At 42.5% G+C, this 19,610-nt stretch overlaps 1 protein-coding gene across 1 annotated transcript in view; it reads right to left on the bottom strand.

The window, feature by feature from the left end:
• Positions 1–1,237: 1,237 nt before the first annotated feature.
• WASHC5 (WASH complex subunit 5) overlaps positions 1,238–19,610 on the bottom strand; it is a 54,199-nt gene continuing 35,826 nt past the window's right edge. Inside the window, exons 21-29 of the mRNA XM_090283375.1 lie at positions 18,430–18,592; positions 17,924–18,026; positions 17,757–17,836; positions 14,466–14,569; positions 13,235–13,364; positions 11,656–11,752; positions 7,356–7,509; positions 4,336–4,423; positions 1,238–1,358 (exon numbers count right to left, since the gene is read on the bottom strand). Of these exons, the coding sequence (XP_090139501.1) occupies positions 1,302–1,358; positions 4,336–4,423; positions 7,356–7,509; positions 11,656–11,752; positions 13,235–13,364; positions 14,466–14,569; positions 17,757–17,836; positions 17,924–18,026; positions 18,430–18,592 (976 nt within the window). The 3' untranslated portion in view covers positions 1,238–1,301. The remainder of the gene's footprint in view (positions 1,359–4,335; positions 4,424–7,355; positions 7,510–11,655; positions 11,753–13,234; positions 13,365–14,465; positions 14,570–17,756; positions 17,837–17,923; positions 18,027–18,429; positions 18,593–19,610) is intronic.

The raw sequence follows: 19,610 nt of genomic DNA, 5'->3' as shown, positions 1-19,610 counted from the left end.
AACGGAAAAGAAAACCACAGTGGGATGGAAAATGCGGGAAACCTGTTCTCACTGATTTGGGAAGTTTGCCTTAAATCTCTGGACCTGATTTTCCTTACCTATCCAGTGAGGCAAGTTAACAAGGTTCTTTTCTGAGTTCTTTGAAAATACCACACATTCATACAAGAAAGCAGTGAAGGGTTTTTCGGTATCTTAGGATTTGAGGTTTTCTGAAAAATAACTTGTCATAAAATTAAAAAACCGAAAGGAATCTAGAAAATCATTTAGCCCTGATTTTACAGATGGTGCTAACTGTTCAGCCGGGGACCAAGTTTAGGTAGCGGCAGAACCAGGACTCACACTTCACCTCCTGATAACAAATGAATGCTTCTTCCTCTGTAACTTGCTAAATGACTTTTGAGCACATTTCAGTTTTCCTTCTTTTCCTTTTTTTCCACTTGTTCCTCCTCTCCAGAGCAGGACAGGGCTAAAACACCTTCCTTGCTCTTTTTCAGTTGCTGCTATAGGATGGCAGTGCCCTTTTCAGAGTAATTTTATGCAGAAGTGATTTTGAATTGTGGGAGTGGAGGGCAGGGAGGTAAAAGCTAACGGGCAAGCTGTTACCAAGAAAAGGGCTTTTGGCTACTCCGGCGTGGGGACTTGGGGGAGGGCAGGCTCAGGGGCTGCTAAGGGAGGAAAGGGTGGAAGGAGTGGCTGAAGGTGGGCAGTCCCACAGAAGGGATACCGGGAACAAGGGTATCTGGGATTGGAAGGGGTCTTGAGCCTCAGACACCAAGAAACTCCCATGGTCTGTGGTCCACAGATTGTGTGGTTACTATACTTCACTGTATTTGCTACTAGTCTATCACCGTGTGCCTGCCGGTCTGTCATGCATGTGCCACAGGACCTACCAGATGCATCCCTTACCTTCCAGGCAAGGCTTTATGCACAGTGAATATATAATTTTTGAATAAGCAGAAAGATGACTGGGTACTGGCAATACTATTTTACTGAAAATCTGGAGTTGCACAAATAGTTCTTTAGAACATAAAACTAAATGGATTTATACTTAATTACAATCAGCATTTGCAAGAGGCAGTACAAAAATGTGTTCTGCTTTTACATGATAGAAATTGCATATAATACCATGATTTAAACAATATTATCTAGTTCCATGAGATGCATCTCACTCAGAAAGTCTGATGTTTCCCATAATAAAGGGAAAACGTGCAGTTACAGGAGCAGTTGAGTTTCATCGTCTTAATTCATTTTAGTGATAGTCGGAAGATTTAGGGACAATCCTTACATCAAAGTAGAAAACGTCACAGGACTGTTCTGAACTCGTCAAAAATGAAATTAGGCACATGTGCTTCAGCAACCTAAGAGAATAAAACAAAGGACTTAAATTATTCATAGTGTCACTCAGAACAAATCCAAAACATTCCATATGGAAACTAAATTCATGAAGATATCCTTCACAGCAGAGAGAGTCATAGGGAAAGCCCAGGACTCACAGGCGGGCAGCTGCTTGAGACCACTGCCTCTCTACCTGGTGTCCTGTCTTGGTGTCTAATTTCTTGGCACTGCCAACATCTCAGGATGCTGCCCAGCTCCCCCTGCCTCCAAATCTGAGTTCCTAAGAACACTTTGATCAGCGAGGAAGTACTAAGAGGTAACATCTCTAGGAAGAACAGGTAGTCTGGCAAGTGACCAAGGCGGAGGGGGAAGAGGAGGAAGGCCCACAGAAGGCACCCATCCCCTTGGCTGTTCATAGGGGAAGCCCTGAGGGGTGGAATGGGTGGAATATAGAGCTACGGACTCTCCAAGTGCTGGAAATGGGTATTTTTTAAAAGCAGTGTTTAATTTTTTTCCGATTATAAAGATATCACCTGCTAATTATAGGAAATTTAGCAAATGCAGAAAGAGTATAAAAAAAGAGTCTAGCCCTGGCTCATGTTGCTCAGTGGACTGAGTGCAGGCCTGCGAATGGGAAGGTCACCAGTTTGATTCCAGTCAGGGCACTTGCCTGGGTTGCAGCCAGGTCCCCAGTTGGGGGCATGCGACTAATCGATGTTTCTCTAACACATTCTCCCTCTCTTTGTCCCTCCCTTCCCATCTCTCTGAAAATAAATAAGTGAAATATTTTTTAAAAAATTCTAATTTCAATCCCTTAGAAAAACTAAAACTGATTATTATTTTGTATTGAATTCTTCCAGGTTACACACACTCACACACACACACACACGCAATTAGGAACACATAATCTATGTCCTTCTTTACCTCTTGGTGAATTTAGGTGCATATTCCTAAAGGTGGTATTGCTGGGAGGTAAATTACAAAACCTTTTTTAAAGATAGATAAAGCCAAATTTCCCTCCCCTAAGGATAAGCCAGTTTACACTCTGATTGACAGAACTGAGAAGTACTATTTCTCCAAACCTTCCAAGCACTTAGGGACCCAAAATTTGACTTTGTACCAATTTAATGGGTGGAAACAGTAATTTTACTGTTATTTTAATTTGTGTCCCTTGACTAGAGGTCAGATTGAACATCTTTACAAATGTCTGTTGGCCATTTATATTTCTTTTCCTAAAAATTGACTGTTAATATCCTTTGCCCCCCCGCCCCCCACCCCCTTTTTTTCCTTTTGGGATTCGGTTGATTATTTTTTTCTTACTGGTGTAAAGAGCATACTGTAAGTCAAGGAAACTGGTGTTTTGTTAATACTTCTTCCAATTTTTAAATTAAGAGATATTTGACAGAATTGTTGAATTACATTTAGCATTTATAAGAGATCAAATCTCTATCACTTTCTTACAGTTTCCTCCCTTGGTGTTTTATGTAGTTCAGAGAGCTGATACATTAATTTTAGTCAAATATCTGCTAATTTAGTTGTTTCACTTTTCAGATTAACTCTGTAATTTATTTTGAAACATGGGAGGTGTGAAGAGACTAACTTGCTATGTTTTAACCACATAATAAACTTACTTTCTTTCCCAGCATTATTGACTAATACGCCCTTTCTCTAATTTGAGATGTTACTTTTCCTTATATATAATTTGAATTGTATGTGCAGGATTTGTTTCTACACTACACATTCTAGTCTACTGATCCATCTTATTTTATACCAGTACCATACTATTTTGATTTTTATAGTCTTATAGTATATTTTCCTATTTGGTATAATATGTTTTAAACTTTTTTCCAAATCCTATATTTTAGCCCAAGTCCTCTGAAATTTCTAAAAAAACTTTTTCCCAACTTAAAAACAGTATCTGGGATTTTAATCATAAGTGTAAGTAAATATATAAACTAGGAAGAACTGATATCTAATAGTCTAGTCTCCTCATTCAGAATTCTACATGGACTTCTAAATCTTATATTTTAAAATTTTATAGCTTTTTTCCTAAATTATTCTTTCATAGTTCCTCAAAAAGTTATTCTTGTCTATATTATTGTTAATTCTGTGAATAGGAACTTTTTTGCATTATATTTTTGAATTGGTTATAGGATATTTATTTTATACATTATTGCTATAATCAGCTTTTCTGAACTCTTAATTGCTTTTCACATGACTAGTGGATATTCAAGGGAGACAATTAGATCCTCAATGAACACAAATGTGTCTTCTTTCCACTGTGCATATTTCGGTCGCATTTATTTTATCGTCTCGCACCTGGACCACGGTGCCGGTCCTGCCTTCAACGAGAACACCACTGGCGTCTCTACTCAGAATGGCATGGCCAGTTAATTTTTAAAACATCTTTGGCTTTTGTTATAAAAATGGATCTTTGATTCCTAACTTACTACTTTTTAAAAATCAGAATGGCTTTTCAGCACCTATTGAAAGTCTTTCATATTTTAATACCAACCTCCCCACTTTGAGCTAAAACCTATCAAAGTAGAATTACTAGTAAGCAAGGAAGAGGAAAACAATTTCTCAAAAGGTAGAAAGTAGTGTCATTTTCAGAAACAGTGGTCGTACGTAATTTTAGCTGTGGTCTGAACTTAATCAGGTTACTCTGGAGAGGGAAGAACACATCACACTTGGTTCTTTCTCTACCCCGGCCACTTGGGGAATTCTCGCCTGGATTGCACATCTTACCCCCTGAACTGGGCGAGCTGGTGGCAGAAGGAGGATATGGGAGACAATGAGAGGGGGACGGAAGTTGTATTAAACTCTGCCTTCCTGAACAGCACTGAACATGGCAGAGAACGTAGGATTTTAGACCTGTGGGGCAGAGCGGTGACGGGACAGGTACCCCCTGTGAATGAGCTACCAGACCTCCTAAGGAGTCCAGGGCCACGCTTGATGCCATCTTTTTTATAAGGATACTGTCCTTTACTTATCACTTACCCTCCTGGGTAGCTTTGTGTACCGAACATAATCCTCCAGGAACAGAAGGGCACCCACGACATCTGCAGGCATTTCAGGCACCTTCTGGCTGTAAGAGAGAACAGTCTGGATCAGTTCACTGCTTTGCGGACAGGAGGCCCTCAGTCAACATACTGAAATACTGAATCAGCAACAGATTACTCAAGGAAGTCAAAGAAGAAACAAATCTATAGAACATCCTCTTGATTCCCATCTAGTCGTCATCCTGCTCGCCTGTCTTCAGAGCAGGACGTAGACCTTCACAAAGTGGCCCCGGATGTGTGTCTGGACTCATCTCTCTGTACCCTGCTGGCACTTCATGGTTCAAAGACGGGCAGGTCCCTGGAGAAGCCATAGTTTCCCATGCCCTCCAGTCGCTGCAGCTACACTTGCTCTGCAGGCTTATTTGCAAGTTAACTTCTAGACATCTTTCTAGTCCTCGCTTGGGCACTTGCTCCTCTGTGAAGTCCTGCCTGGCTCCTGTGGGCAGATGGCTTTTTCCTTTGCTCTCAGTATACTTGGCATCTTCCATCAGCCCTCTAAAATTTTTCAGTTGTTTGTGCGCTGATTTTTTGAGGTCCTGGGCCAAGTCTTCATCATTCTGTCTCCAGTATCTGGGTTTGTGTCTAGACCGTTACTGTACATTTGATGGTATCTAATAAATCCAGCACCTTGTCGTTTTCCGTATGGATCCCACTCATGCATTCATTCATTCACACCACCAACCACTCTGGAGCTGAGGATGCAGCGAAGTGCATGACAGTCTTGTGGAGCATACATTCTTATTTTTATCAAAACGAGTTTTAGGTGAGGAATCGATTTCCAATTGAAGTACAGATTGGCATTTTCTAAATAACAAAGGATTTTATGGTACTGGATTACTAATGTATTTCTCTGATGATTTTTTTTTTTTTTTTTTGCTTTCAAAAAGAATGTTTAAGCCCTGGCCAGGTAGCTCGTTTGTTCAGAGCGTTGTCCTGATGTGCTAAGGCTGCTGTTCGGTCCCTGGTCTGGGCACATACAAGAATCAACCAATGAATGCATAAATAAGTGGAACAACAAAATGATGTGTTTCTCTCTCTCTCCCCGTCTTCCTCTGTCTTTAAAGATCAATAAATAAAAATTAAAAAGAACATATATGAAAAAAAGAATGTTTAAGATGATTACACCTGGAAAAGTTCCCACTGCTCTCAGTCTTTCAGTGAGTGGCCTGGGCTCTATTTATATTTGCTCTGCTTGGGACCAGGGCAGGAGGGCATCCCCATACATCTCAGCTCCCGTGTCGCTTCACTGAGCCAAATCAGAAACCCTGAGCTGCAGCTCAGCTCCTGATCATGATGACCTTGCTCAGGTTTGCCAGGAACCTGCTGGACTGGAGCCACACTTAATCCTTTGCAGTCGTGAGAGAGGAAGAGTCCGCCAACTCTGGGCAGATGGTGAACTGCGGCGGGGGCAGCCAGTGTGCAGGTGATCGGGAGCAGCCACCCTTGTCCCGCCTGAACCTAGTCCTTGGCCTCCTCTCCCCATGGTTCTGGGTGAGACCCATCAGATTTCCTTTGCAATTGTCCTTAGTTTGTGACTGTTACAGTTTCATTATTGAGACTTCCCCATCTTTTAAAGCTCTCTTCTATTTTTCAATTATTAAAAAAATTGGCTCTTTGAAACAAGACTGGCCATATGTCCTAGAAAAACATCTAGTGTTTGTTGTTCTAACCATTAACTAAGATGGGGAAGAGCTGGCCTGATTGAGGCTCATGGGAAAAAGATGGCAGGATTTAAAAAGATAAAATCACACCAAGCCACGGTAGACAATGGATGTGAAGGACCAGTGTCGCAATTTTAGGCGCCCTGTGCTTGACAGTGTAATAACCCTCCACTCTAAGGTGGGGGACAGCATTTGGAATCTGGGTACAAGTTTGCGAAAACACATTTTAAGATGGCCAGTAAGAAACTAGAACCCCCAGAGGAGGTGAGCAGCCTCTGAGCCACAGCACGTTAGGAACGGCTGGAGGGACTTACCCAAAGAAAGAGAAGACCTAGGGCAGCAGGTGACATTAATGATTTGAGGTGATACTGCAGAGGAGGGTCACTGCATTTATTTTGTCTAATCTCAAAGGGTAGAAGAAAGCCCAATGAATGCCATTTTCAGAGAGACAGGGTGACATTTTCTGTGTGTCATAACGAGGAACTTTCCAATGATGAGAACGACTCCACCAGTGTGCTGTGTCACCTTGGGTGGTCACGAGTGCCTCACTGCTGGGTGTGTCCCAGCAGAGACTGGATGACTACCTGCCAGGGACACCTGAGAGCTGATTCAGGCCCTTGGTGGGCAGTAGATAAAATGGCCTCTGAAGTCCCACCTGACCAGCTGAGGCCCGGAAGAACATCCTCGCTATCTTTAAGTTACGCTGACAGAATTTACCAAGTGGTTTTCTTCCAGATTCTGAATGTGTAACATGACAGAATATGTCAGGCTGACCCTTTAGGGTCACAGTCAAGGAGGCTGAAGACCCAGCATCTCATGCAAATAACTTTTTCTATCCCAGAAAAGCTACATTTGCTGGGCTGGGGGGAGAATTAAAGGAGCTTGGAATTAAATGGGAACTTTGGTGTGATTTCAGTTTCATTACACACCAGGAGCCTGGGCGGTGTCCAGGGTCTGCCCAAGACATGCCCCTGCCTCCCACTGAAGGGCGTGGAGCTGTCTCCTGGCTGTGGCCCAGCTGGGCACAGGTTCACTGAGGTCTGAGCATGGCATGCCGCTGGCAGACGAATGGTTGAACTTTCTTCTCCAAGCTACCTGGGGACTCTCTGGGCAGAGACACTAAGGTAGGGGCCGACCCTGAATTCCTCCGAGCAAGGAGATGTGCCCTGACCTGCTTTACAGAGCAGGGAAGGCAGCCAATCTCCATCTCTACTAGGCAGACAAGAGGAATTCCGTGCACAGTTAAGAGCCCATCCTGCAGCCCTGATTCCATGCATTCCTGGCTGGCCCTATGTACCTGGTACACTGCTCCACTGTGGAGCGGATAAATTGGCCGATCAGCGCCAGGAACTGCTCTGTGTACCGGGAATGAAACTGCTTCAGCAGGGTGAGCAGGCCCAGGACGAGTGGCGGCCAATCCACGGGGTCGGCGGGTTTCCGGCAGACCATTCCTGCAAGGCAACACAGATCACCGGTTACACCACCAGGCCGTGCGCTGGCCTTCGGCAGCGTTCGTTCAGTGCGAATGTTCGTGAGTGTCAGCACGTCTGGGGCCCCTACCATCACTGGCACGTGATCACCTGGAAAGAATAACAACTCTGGAGTACACTATGAACTACACAGGGATTGGTGGAGGCTTCCAGTGGCCTGAAGGAGTCAACACAATAAAATCATTACTCTTTTTATAATTACCAGCACTTTTGGAGTACATAGTGAAGGCATGGGATTGTAGAAAAAATGTAAATGAGAAAAGAAAAATGACCTATAAGTGACTTCTATTAATGGCGGCATGGCATATAAGATACCTGGAACTACTCTCTGAAATGATAACTAAAATGCTGGATAAAATGTTTAAGAAGCATTTTTAAATCCAATGTTGAATGTCACGCAAGAAAAGAATCTGCAGAAGTCAGGACCGTAGAAGAAGGAATCTGTGAAGTGAGCTGAGTGCCAAGGCTGGATTTCTCACTGAGGATTTCTGCCCAAAGCTAGAGCCCTTGACCTTCTGCCTGGATGGTTGCATGGGGAACAGAGACAGAGCTTAGGGTCTCCAGGGGGAAAACAACATTGAAAAAGAAGAAAGTTAGAAGAATTACTTGGCTGATTTCAACCTATTATAAAGTTACAGTAATCAAGAGGGTAGCGGCACCAAGATAAGTACTAGATCAATGATCCAGAACAGAAAATCAAGAAATAGTCCCACCCTTACACGATCACCCGAAATTCCACAGATATATGAACACTTTAATAGAGAAATAGCCATCTTTTCAATAAATAGTGCTGAAACTCGATATTCTTTATGGGGAAAAATACAAAGCTTGACTCTCACTTCACACTGTAGATAGAAAGCAATTTGAAATGACCAAAGGCCTCAACACGAAAGCTGAAACTATAAATCTTCTAGAAAAAAACAGAATATCTTTGTGATCTTGGGGTAGGCCAAGAGTTTTTAGAACACAGAAAAGACTAATTACAAAGAAAAAAAAGATAAATTGGACACAATCAGCATTAAATACTTCTGCTCATTAGCGTCACCGATAAAAAAATGAATAGGTAAGCCACTTTGTGAGAAAAATATTCAGAATACATATATCTAACAAAGGATTTATATTCAAAATATAGAAATAACTCCTACAATTCAGTGATAAGAAAGCAATCAACCCAATTTAAAAACAGGCAAACGACTTGAAGAGAGACTTAACAAAAAGAGATAACGAATGACCAAAAAGCACATGAAACGGTGTTCAGCATCATTAATCACCAGGGAAAGGCACATTAAAACTGCAGTGAGACACCATACACACCCAAGGGAATGGTGAACATGAAGCAGAGAGACACTGCCAAATGCTGGTGGGGTGTAAAATGGTACAACTTTATTTAAAGGCAAACTGGTCAGACAGACCCTCAGACCACCTATTTGGGTTTCTGTGAAGTCTCTTACTTAAATCAGAAATCCCCAAACAAGCCATCCTGATTCACCTCCTAGGCCTTGTCAATCCTGAATTACTCAATGCCCCTTGTAGGAGACACTAATAGTATTCAGAACATGGAGAAATAATCCCTTCTAGGTGGAGAGCAAAAGTGTGCTTAGAACAGACTTCCTCTGTGAATGGAGCCCCACAGAGACTCTTTCTTATAAGACAGACTAAGACAGGCATGTGTTATTAGATCAGTCTTGAGAAAGATGCCCACAGGTTAATTACATGTTTTTAGAATACATGCGCTGATGTTTCTTCCTCAGTCCTACTTCCCAAAAATTTGATTCTCAAACTAACAAATCAGTCTAACGCAGAGAACTGTAGTCAGGTATAGATACATTTCTGGGACACTTACAGGTTTGGTCTGTTTTGTTTTAAGATCTGAAAATTCCATGGAATAGGGCCATGCGAACCAGAAGCAGTTATTTAATTATAATCCACCCCACCATTCTTTTAACATTGTTTCTGTAAATGATGACTTATAAATTCACATATAGCCACAGATTAACAGCCTGTCTGCTTAAAGGATTCTAGGAGCTAACCTCAAAGGGAGCAGACTACAGCCTTCAGGCATCTCGGCTCCAGATGTGCTCACCTTCAACTGACAAAAACCAGACCACTGCTTGACCTTGACCGGCTCCGAGATGGCCATGGGAGCAGGCTGTGCTGACTCGCACACAGCACTGTCAACGAGAGCCCACAAGCCCCTCTGGTTTCCTTTGTTCTGCCTTCTCCTTCCCTGCACATCAAAACCCCTGCATGAACGGAGGTGTTAAGATAGTCTTTGTGATGAGAGTCCCCCAATTTCTCAGGCTGCCAGCTCTTCAATAAACCAAGCTTTTTCTCCTGCCAGACCCTGTCTCTTGATTGATTATTGACTTTCGAGCAGTAGGCAGCTGAACGTGCTTTCCTGATCAGAATGAAGGTGCCTGACCTTAACCTTAGGTACAATGAAGGAAATATGACCTAAGATTGGGGCCAGTGGAGCAACAGTCTTTAATGAAAACAAGATGTCTCACGCACTGACAACTCATGATTATAGAGAACCATGTATGCTTATTTAGTAATAACACAGGGAGAACATGAACCTCTGAATCTTGAGATGAACCCTTAAAACCATTTTGGAATGGTTCTTGACATTGATTCTGACCGATTTATAGAGAAGGATTTGGCATCAGTTGAGTACTTGCTCTGTGCTGGGTACTGAACTAAGTATGTTTAAAATCTGGTTGGCCTGAGAGGTTCAGTGCTTGGCCACAGTCACCACATAGATGATAGTGGTGAAGCCAGAATCCAAACACACGTTGGTTCCCTCCCTCCTACAGCAAGTGTCTATCCGGGGCCACCAGGCTCTGCATTTGGTGGCAGCAACAAGGATTGTTATAGGAGCTGTCTGGAATCAAGAAATATTTTTGAACAAGAGAATGAAAACTATAAAGGGACTCCATATCTGTACCCTAAAAAAATCTTATGAAACAGGCAGGGAAATACCTCAATTGCTGGTTAAAAATTAATATGGTTACATTTATTGAAAAGCTCTTATAGTACTTCTAAAGTAAACTAAATTTTATAGTGGGTTTTTTTAAATCCTCACCCGAAGATACTTTCATTTATTTTAGAGAGAGAGGAAGGAGAGCGAGAGAAACATCGATTGGCTACCTCCCTCATGCGTCCGGACTGGGCCTGAACCTGCAACATTGTGATGCACAGGACAGCGCTCCAACAAAGCCACCAGGCCAGGGCTACAGCGGAGTTTTAAAAACTCTACTTAGATAAAAAGTTTGGCAACAGGAAGTACTTGGGAATCTATTAGAAAAGTGATTATAAAAATCGTTCCAGCCCTGGCTGGTGTGGCTCCGTGGACTGAGCACCAGTCTGCGAACCAAAGGGTTGCCGGTTGCGGGTTCGATTCCCAGTCGAGGCACTTGCCTGGGTTGTGGGCCGGGTCCCCGGTTGGGGGGGTATGAGAGGCAACCTAGTGATCTATCTCTCACACATCATGTTTCTCTCCCCCTCCTTCTCCCTCCCTTCCACTCTCTCTGAAAATAAAGAAATAAACTATTAAAAAAAAAAATTGCCATATAAAGTGATCAAGGATGAAAAATCAGGGTTATATTCCTGGACAGGCTAACTCTACTGAAAGCCTTTGGTATCTATTGTTTGTGCTGAACATTTTCACATGTAATCATACATGTCTTAAAGTGCTAAGTAACCCTGTACTACTCTTCTCTCCTAACTATACCGCTGCTCTTCATGCTGCAGCTCTAGACACACAGTATGCATGTGGCATCTACTGACAGAATAGGACCCCAATCAAAAGAATGTCCTTTCACACCATAATCAGCCGCCTAAACATTAAAGAAAGGGGGGAAGCCAGGCTTCCACACATTTTACAAGCTGGAAATGAAGGTGGACTATATTTGGCTGATATTAAATCCACTGTACACATTCCATGAAGGGGCATTACATTTCAGAGGCCCAAAGGCATGGACTTTATAAACATGTATTTAATTAAGGAAAGATTTCATGTGACATAGCATTCTATACAAACAGCTGTTTTGTTAGTTATTAATCGATTGAGATTGTTACTTAATGCAAAGAATAAATGTCATACCATACCTAGGTTTTTATTGTACTGAAGTTTTGGCAATTGAGCGATCAAAAATAGAAAGTTGACAACTGGGAAATAGGATAAGCGCTTGGTCGTTATGTATATCTGGAAAGAGAAAGGTAAGAAAAGATGGATTTTTTTTTTCCATGTTGCACAATACCGCAGAACACATTAACAAATGAAAAGCTTCTTAATTTCCCTTTGCTTTTCAGGCTACCTAAAACTAGAACGGTTCCATTAACTTGAACTAGAACGGTTCCATTAACCTGAACTAAAATGGTTCCATTAACTTGAACTAGAATGGTTCCATTGACTTGCTGCCTTCAGAGTTTTATTTAACACCAATGGACCCCCCCACACCCCCACAAACATAAATACTATATAACAACTAGCCCTTCTGGGAAAGGCACAATTTTGCTGAGATTAGCAGTTACCTCACCGCTCCCCATGAAGGTCATTAACAAAGGGAGGGGAAAAGGGTGATGAGCGAGAGTGGGGCAGAGCGCCAAGGCAGTAAGTAGTCAAGGCGAAGTTGGAGGGAAGGGCGGGTGCGAAGGAGACAGAAAGAAAGAAGGAAGGGAAGCTCCACATGGCAGCAAGTGGCAGTTCGTAAGGAGAAAGCAGATGTCTCCTTTGTCATTCGCTCTCCCCCTGGCAGGTCACTGAGCAGTCCCCCTCCCAGTTCACCTGGCAGAGCAGTCAGGGCACACCCAGCTACTTCCATGCTCCCCTCCAGCCTGGGTACTGGGTAGCAATGTGGGGAGGAGCCTGCTTAGACCGCTTGGCTCCACGCATCGCAGCGAGTGAGGAGCCCGGGGAAGGGATGCCCCTCTGAGCCTCAGGCTGAAGGCAAGTCTCACAGATCCGCTGTGAGATGCAGCGAGAACACACATGGTCGTTAACAGTGCTTGGCTCAGCAGTACTCAGAAAATGTAAGCTGCTATTTAGGTTCATGATCTTTTAACCAAAACCCAGGGGATCATACAGATTTCAAAAATTCACATTTTATCGATTTTACAAAGGTAATGTAGGGTCTAGGTTAACAGCCTCTAATCCAAGTCATCAAAACAGGAACGTTCACAGGAACACGTTTTGCCACCAGGTGAGATCTGATACTAACCTGGGAAAAAACTTTCAGTTCTCAAGAGGATTTTGGAGACCAGAACTGCAGGAAAGAGTCTGTAGTTCCAGATTATAATTGTGATTACTGTCCACCCAAAGGAAAATATCTTTGGGCGGGAAGGACCAATGCCATCATTTAGCTGCAATTCAAGTATCAGATACCAGACAAGCCTAAACCTAATCTCTGCAGACAGAGCACTTTTTGCTCTTTAAGGCGCCAGGACAAACACGGCTATCATTGGATTCCCACCTCCCGGGCCCGGCAGAGAAGGTGTGAGCACATCCTCCCATCACACCTGGGAAAGGAGCTCAGAAAGGGCAGGGACTTGAGTGAATGGCGGCTCTGGAATCTGAACCCAGGTTTCCCAGTGTTTTATTTTAGCACCGTGATCAGCTAGCTGGGCCAAATCACCTTTTTGGATCACTCTCCCGCCCACCACACCATCAGGTATTTTAAGCATCAACCTTATTCAGTGGGTCGTGAATGCCGGCTGCCTCCAGGTAGGCAGTGATTTCATATAAGAGTGTGTTATCTTCTTTGGGGTAAGGAAGGGAAGGGTCCTGGTAGTGAGCTTCGATGTCTGCTAGGAGAGCCCTAAATGGAAGAAAAAACAAAACAGTGATAAGTGTTAGAGATTAACTGAATTTATACAACAGTTAATATAGATTATGATGAAATCTTCCAGGGCCGCAGTCTCGTCTGGAAAATGAGGACTTGATCCTTCTAATTCTCAATTGCTAGGCCTGTGACTGGGTATATGTGAAAAATTTAACCTCAAATTACTTTTATCTCTTGGAATTAACCCAGATCAAATGCTTTCATTGCTCAAGTTTTATGAATTGAATGAACTGTTTTCAGTACCTACTTTGTCAAAAGCACCGACTTAGTGACCAAGAAGCACGAATCACTTATCTTAAGGAGAAGGCTAGAAATGAGACCGAGTTGCTGGGGAGGTGGAGGATGTGACCACACTCCAGGATGTGCGCCCAGAGCCATTCCTAGTAATTAAAATACTTCTAATTGCCCACAGGGTGATTAGACTCAATCCAGAGGGAAGTCAAGTGTGGATCTGGGTAATCCAGTTGACCCTTGAACAACATGGGAGTTAGGGTCACCGACCTCTTGTGCAACTGAAAATCCATATATAACTTTTGGCTCCCCCAAAACTTAAATACTAACAGCCTACCAATAACATACACAGTTGGATTAACATGTTTTATATGCTGTCTGTGTTATATATGGTATTCTTGAAGGAAGCAAGAGAAAAGAAAGTGTTAAGAAAATTCTAAGAGAAAAGACAGTTACTGTATTTACTGAAAAAAATATGTATATCAGTGCACCCACAGTACAAACCCATGTTATCTGAAGGTCAACTGTAACTGCTTTCTCAGTCTGTGCAAGCACCCAGCACGGTGTCTGGTGTGCATTAAGTAATCAATATATGTTGGTTGAATAAATGAATCCATTAAAAAAGAAAGAGAGGGAGAGAGAGAGAGAGATAAACACACACACACATACATCAAGGGACACTAATGAGGAAACATAGATCTGATTATCCATGGGAAGGAGGCCCATTAATCCAGAGCCTTCTTACCCAAAAAGAACTTAAAAGAGTAGGTATCGAAGAATCTGGGGTGCTAACTGATAATGAACAATGCAGGCCCACAGCTGGCTCTTTCAAATGCTGGCACTTACTTATTGAGATTCTCCAGGGCAGCTGCCAGATGTTTGGAGTCAAATCGACAAGAATAATTTAACTCATTGGCAATCTGTTTTCTCAGAATCTGCATCTGCCCAACCTGTGAACAAGTAAGAGAAAGAACAGGTAGAGCAGGGCCGCATTTTGAAGTGAGGATGAGGAGGCACATACCAAGGTGCCCACTTTTCACTGGAGAATCACAATGTCCCACAGAGAAACTGAAGGACGGGCTTGGACGGGCTCCATGGCTAAGAGCAACCTCATCCAGATGGAGCACAAGAGACTGTTCAAGGAATGTTGACCTCAAAACAGCCCCGAAGTCTAATATTGTCCACAGTGACTTGTTCGGGCCTTTACGTATTACCAGTGTCTGTTCTAGAGCTGGAGTTTTGATCTTTTGAAATAAATTCTCCAAGATTAGTAGCTGCTAGGAGTGGCCCTACCTCCCTCATTCGTCCTAAACTGAACTTTCTCAAGGCTTAAGGATGCCATTTCCTTCTAATACTCTATTTGGTGAATATAAGTCTTGCACATCACTCAGGAACAAAGATCATGTAATAATCTGGGTTAAAAAATAATCCACACAAATCTACCAAGGAGTCCCCGCTAACAACGTGAACTTCTAAACCCAGGTCCTTAACCTTGTTTGTGTACCTTGAACCCCATCTGGAGTCTGGTGAAACATATAACACTGTCCCAGAGCAATTTTTTATGTGTAAAAAATAAAACATAAAGGATCATGGGAGCCAACTGTAACAAAATATAATGATCAGACTTTTAAAAGAACAGATTTATGATACAGAATTATGTTCCCATGGCTGATCAATCACTGTAATTCCCAAGTAGCAATGAGCAAAAATGATACTTGGAGATGTCTGTCAGGTGACAGCAAACTATTAGGGGATGTGGTCTAAGAAAGATCTCAGCTTGCTCCCAGAAGCTCGTTGGCATCATAAAAACAACAATATACTCAACTTTTTGTGCTAGTAAGTTTTTTATTTGCTAATCTAGAGAGGCTATTTTATAATACCAGCAACAATAAGGTAGAAATGAACATCTTTCCTCTAAATTGTTGGGAGCAGAGAAAAATTAAGAAAAATAAGAGTAGTCGCCCTGGCCAGTGTGGCTCAGTTGGTTGGAGCATCATCCCATAAACCGAAAGGCTGCAGGTTTGATTCCTGGTCAGGGCACATATCTAGATTGAGGATGTGGTCCCTGGTTGGGGCACATATGGGGGGCAACCTATTGATATTTCTCTTCCTCCCCCCCCTTCTCTTTAAAATCAATAAGCATGTCCTTGGGTGAGGATTGAGAGAGAGAGAGAGAGAGAGAGAGAGAGAGAGAGACCTTCTCTATGAACAAAGTTATTAATTATTTAAGTGGTATTTGTAATAAAGTATTAAATGACCTCAAATGTATTACTTTCGGCCACTATAGTTACTAGACTACCATTCGAACTGTAAGAAAATAAAAGTCAATGTAAAAAATGCTACTTATAAGAAACCTTTTGTTAATAGGAAAACATTATTTAAAAATCGGAATAGAGGACAAGAAAATTGTGGGTTCTCTCAGACCACTCAAAAATGTACCTCTAACCTTGCATCTGGCCCATATAATTCTTTGCTTAATTTTAGATACTCTGTCAAGGATTACCTTAAAAGTATCAATCTACAATTAGAAACAGAAATAAAGTCAGTTTAATATAACTTGTTCTTATCTAAAGCCCATTGAATATCGGTGACCAACACTTTCTCGGCCTGGTGCGCGCTTACCCCAAGCCTTTGGTACAACACTGGAGAGGCCACGGAGCCTGGGGGCTCCTCTGCCCATTTATTTGCCCACTTAGAGATACTTAGACTATCATCTTCTTCCTGATTTCTCTCGAGTGGCACCGACCAATACAGCAGCCACTAGCCACAAGTGGTTACGTATTTAAACTGATTAAAATGAAATAAAATTAAAGGCTTGGTTCCTCATCCCCCCTCCCCCAAGCCACATTCCAAGTGCTCAATGTCAACATGTGGCTAGTGGCTATGGTCACTATCCAACGGCACAAATTTGTCCTCAGGGACCAGCAATTCAAATGAGCTGCGGCCTGAAGAGCCACTAGACTTGAAACCACCTGGCAAATAAGCAGAACACATCCAAGCCTTGTCTAAGAACCCCTGTCTTCTCCCTCGGCCTCCTACCGAGATGAGACTCAGGACTGTCCAACCTCAGGGCATTCTTCACTCCACCCAGCTTTTCCCGCAATTAGAAACTTGGCCCCAGAAGCTCTCAGTGTCTGAAAATCACTTGGTGAGGGACCGTTGGACCTGTATAAAAACAGGACACCTAGCAGAGCCAAAGACTCCTTGTATTAACCTATCCTGAGTTTCCAAATTAAACACTTAAATACACATACACGACCCATGAATAACTCACTAAAATTATGGGAAATAAACTGTGAATTTGGCTGAGACAATAATGAGAACTGTCTCAACGAGCAACTTCTATAACTGGGAACAAGAGAATGTAACTCTTGTGAATTCCTGTGACATTCTAGACTTTTCCTTTGCTAAGTGATACCTTTAACCATGAACCAGTTTTCTACCAGGAAATCTAATAGAATGTTAGTAGGTTTTCTGAGGAGACAGGTAGTATTTCCTTTAAATCTGGGTCACCCAACAACTGACGATGCTTCAAACATAACAAGTGTTCAGTAAAGGGCTGCCCAATGTCTCAGGTCATCATGTGATGAGAGAAGGACATGCAGAAGGTTTGGAGGTTCCCTGGGAGCCACCGTCAGTGACAAGGCAGGAGAGTGGAGGAGCGGATTCTACAATAAAGTTAATTTGCATCCAGCAAATTAATACCTTCATTTCATTTTATTGTTCATTTCCAAAGACACAGCACTCTATTCACAGTGTAAGACAATCTGTGCCCCAAAGAACCTGGCTTTTCCCATCTCCGCAGACACCAATGGTCTGTGAACTTGTTTAGATAATTATTGAATGAGGACACTTTCCATTTCCTGTGCAAAAGCACCTCTTGTCAAAAGGCATTTTAGAAAGAAACAGATTTCTTGAGCAAAAGGAAAACATGAGGCCAATGAAAAGCATAGTCAAGAAAAGCTTTAGAGAGGAAGATAAAGAAACAAATGAATTATGGAAATAATAAACTGAAGTACTGTATTTTTGTTTTAATGACAAAGGGAAAAAAAAAGAGTAGCTTTCTTTGAGCAACAAAATGACAAGAATAATAAAAAACATATAGCGTCGATTATCACCCTTTTGTCCACAACGTACCTTCATGATAGCCTCGAGATAAGCTGGCCAAACCTTCTGTGTTTTGGCAATGGCGGAAAAATAAATTTTATTCGAATTTGCTGAAAGGTTAAAATACAATTTTGTATTTAGTGAATTTGGAAAGGTCACAGCATCATCCCACCTCAGGCCAGTTTCAGAATACTTACCTACAATGCCTTTGATGGGGCTGACAGCATTCATGAGGGTTTTTAAAGTATCCTGAACAGTTCTGTCCCTCAGGATAATTTTCTGAAACAAACTGAGGAAATTCTACAACAAGAAGGCAAAATAAAAGAACCAAACACAGTGAATGAAATGAGCACGTACTCCAGTTAACTACACGTTTGGTGGAACACAGGCTGGCCTAAATCACACCCCACTGTAAGCAGGGTGATGGGGAGAGGCAGCAACTTCTGGTTCCTCCCATTTCTACAAGTTTGTTGCTGGTTTAAAAAAAAAAAAGAAAAAAGTCTTATCTTTCCAAGGTGAAACTCACAAAAATCATCTATCCATAAAAATACTATGCTGGCCAAGAAATTCTAGCTGGTTCTTGTCCAACTACCAAATGGGACACTATGTGTGTCGGCGTGGGAAAGAGTGAGAGAAACGTCAGGTGAGCTGCTCGCACCTTGCCCAGGGCTGCAGGAAACATGCATGAAAGCCGAAGGCTCACCTGTAGCTCTTTTACTATCATGAAGCACAAAAGCCTGTCTAATCCGTTCAGCCCGAAATTCCCCAACGTGGTCTGGATTTCTGAGAAGAGGCGGCTGCTGGTCACTTCTTGATGAGTTTTCATATCATACCAAGTGTTCAGTTGGTCAATGTGACAGGTCATCCTAAAACAAAAACAAGACACACTCAAAACCCAAAAGCAGCTGAGGATTAATCGTGCAGAGATGTTGGGCCCAACAGGAGTTGCAGCATCAGGTCTGAAAAAGTGATGTGATGTGAGTTTAATAACCTCTGTGTCGAGGCAACCAATCTATATCTATATCTATATATCTGTATCTGTATCTATATCTAATCTATATCTCTTCAGTGATGCTGATGGATCAGGAAGGTAAGACCAAGTTACACCACCTTTTTCTGCCCTGTGCTACAGTCCCTGATTTGAATGACTTATTTCTACTGAATTGACCTATTGTTTGAAGTCATGTTAAGAGGACAAAGTTAGATTTGGGTATGAGGCTGGAGAACTTTAAAGCCCAGAGGGTCTTTCTTTAAATTTCCAGAGACAGTGGACAAGACAGTCATGCGTCATTTCTATTTCGGTGAGAGAGAAACTCCAAATCTGGGCACTCTACCTAACACCTGCGAGTGTGATGACAAAGCCACTCCCTCTTTCCTCCCAGTTCTGGTCACCAACCAATGACTCCTTTCAGACTCAGGAGTGTGATGATGATGATGATAACAACCAACAGTATTTATTGAGCACTTCTTATGTGCCAGGTGCTAGGCTGAACTCCCCCTGTGTGCTGTCTCCTTCTTCCTCATAATGGCTCAGTGATATATAAGCCATTTGACCCTCAATTTACAGGTCAGATAACTGAGGCTTAGAGAGGCCTGATTCCAACACCATACCCCTAACCACCATTTCACTGGTTCTCAAATGTTGGGGTTGGGACCTTAAATCACTGGAAGATCATGTTAGACAGATGGCCAGATCCCTCTCGCAGAGAGTCTGATTTGGTAGGTCTGGCATGAAGTCCCAGGCTTGGCAATTTCACAGACTCCACAGATGACACGCCCCCAATTCTATGAACCGGCATTTAACTTCACTGAAATGGGATTTCGGAGGGAGTGAAAGAGGCTCAGGAGCTAGAAATCAGAAGAACAAGATGATTTCCAGACCCA

This window comes from Furipterus horrens, unplaced genomic scaffold, assembly GCF_987537825.1.
Source record: "Furipterus horrens unplaced genomic scaffold, mFurHor1.1.pri manual_scaffold_7, whole genome shotgun sequence".
Lineage (NCBI taxonomy): Eukaryota > Metazoa > Chordata > Mammalia > Chiroptera > Furipteridae > Furipterus > Furipterus horrens.
The sequence above is the reverse complement of the archived record's forward strand: the minus strand, read 5'-3'. Positions and strand labels throughout refer to the sequence as shown.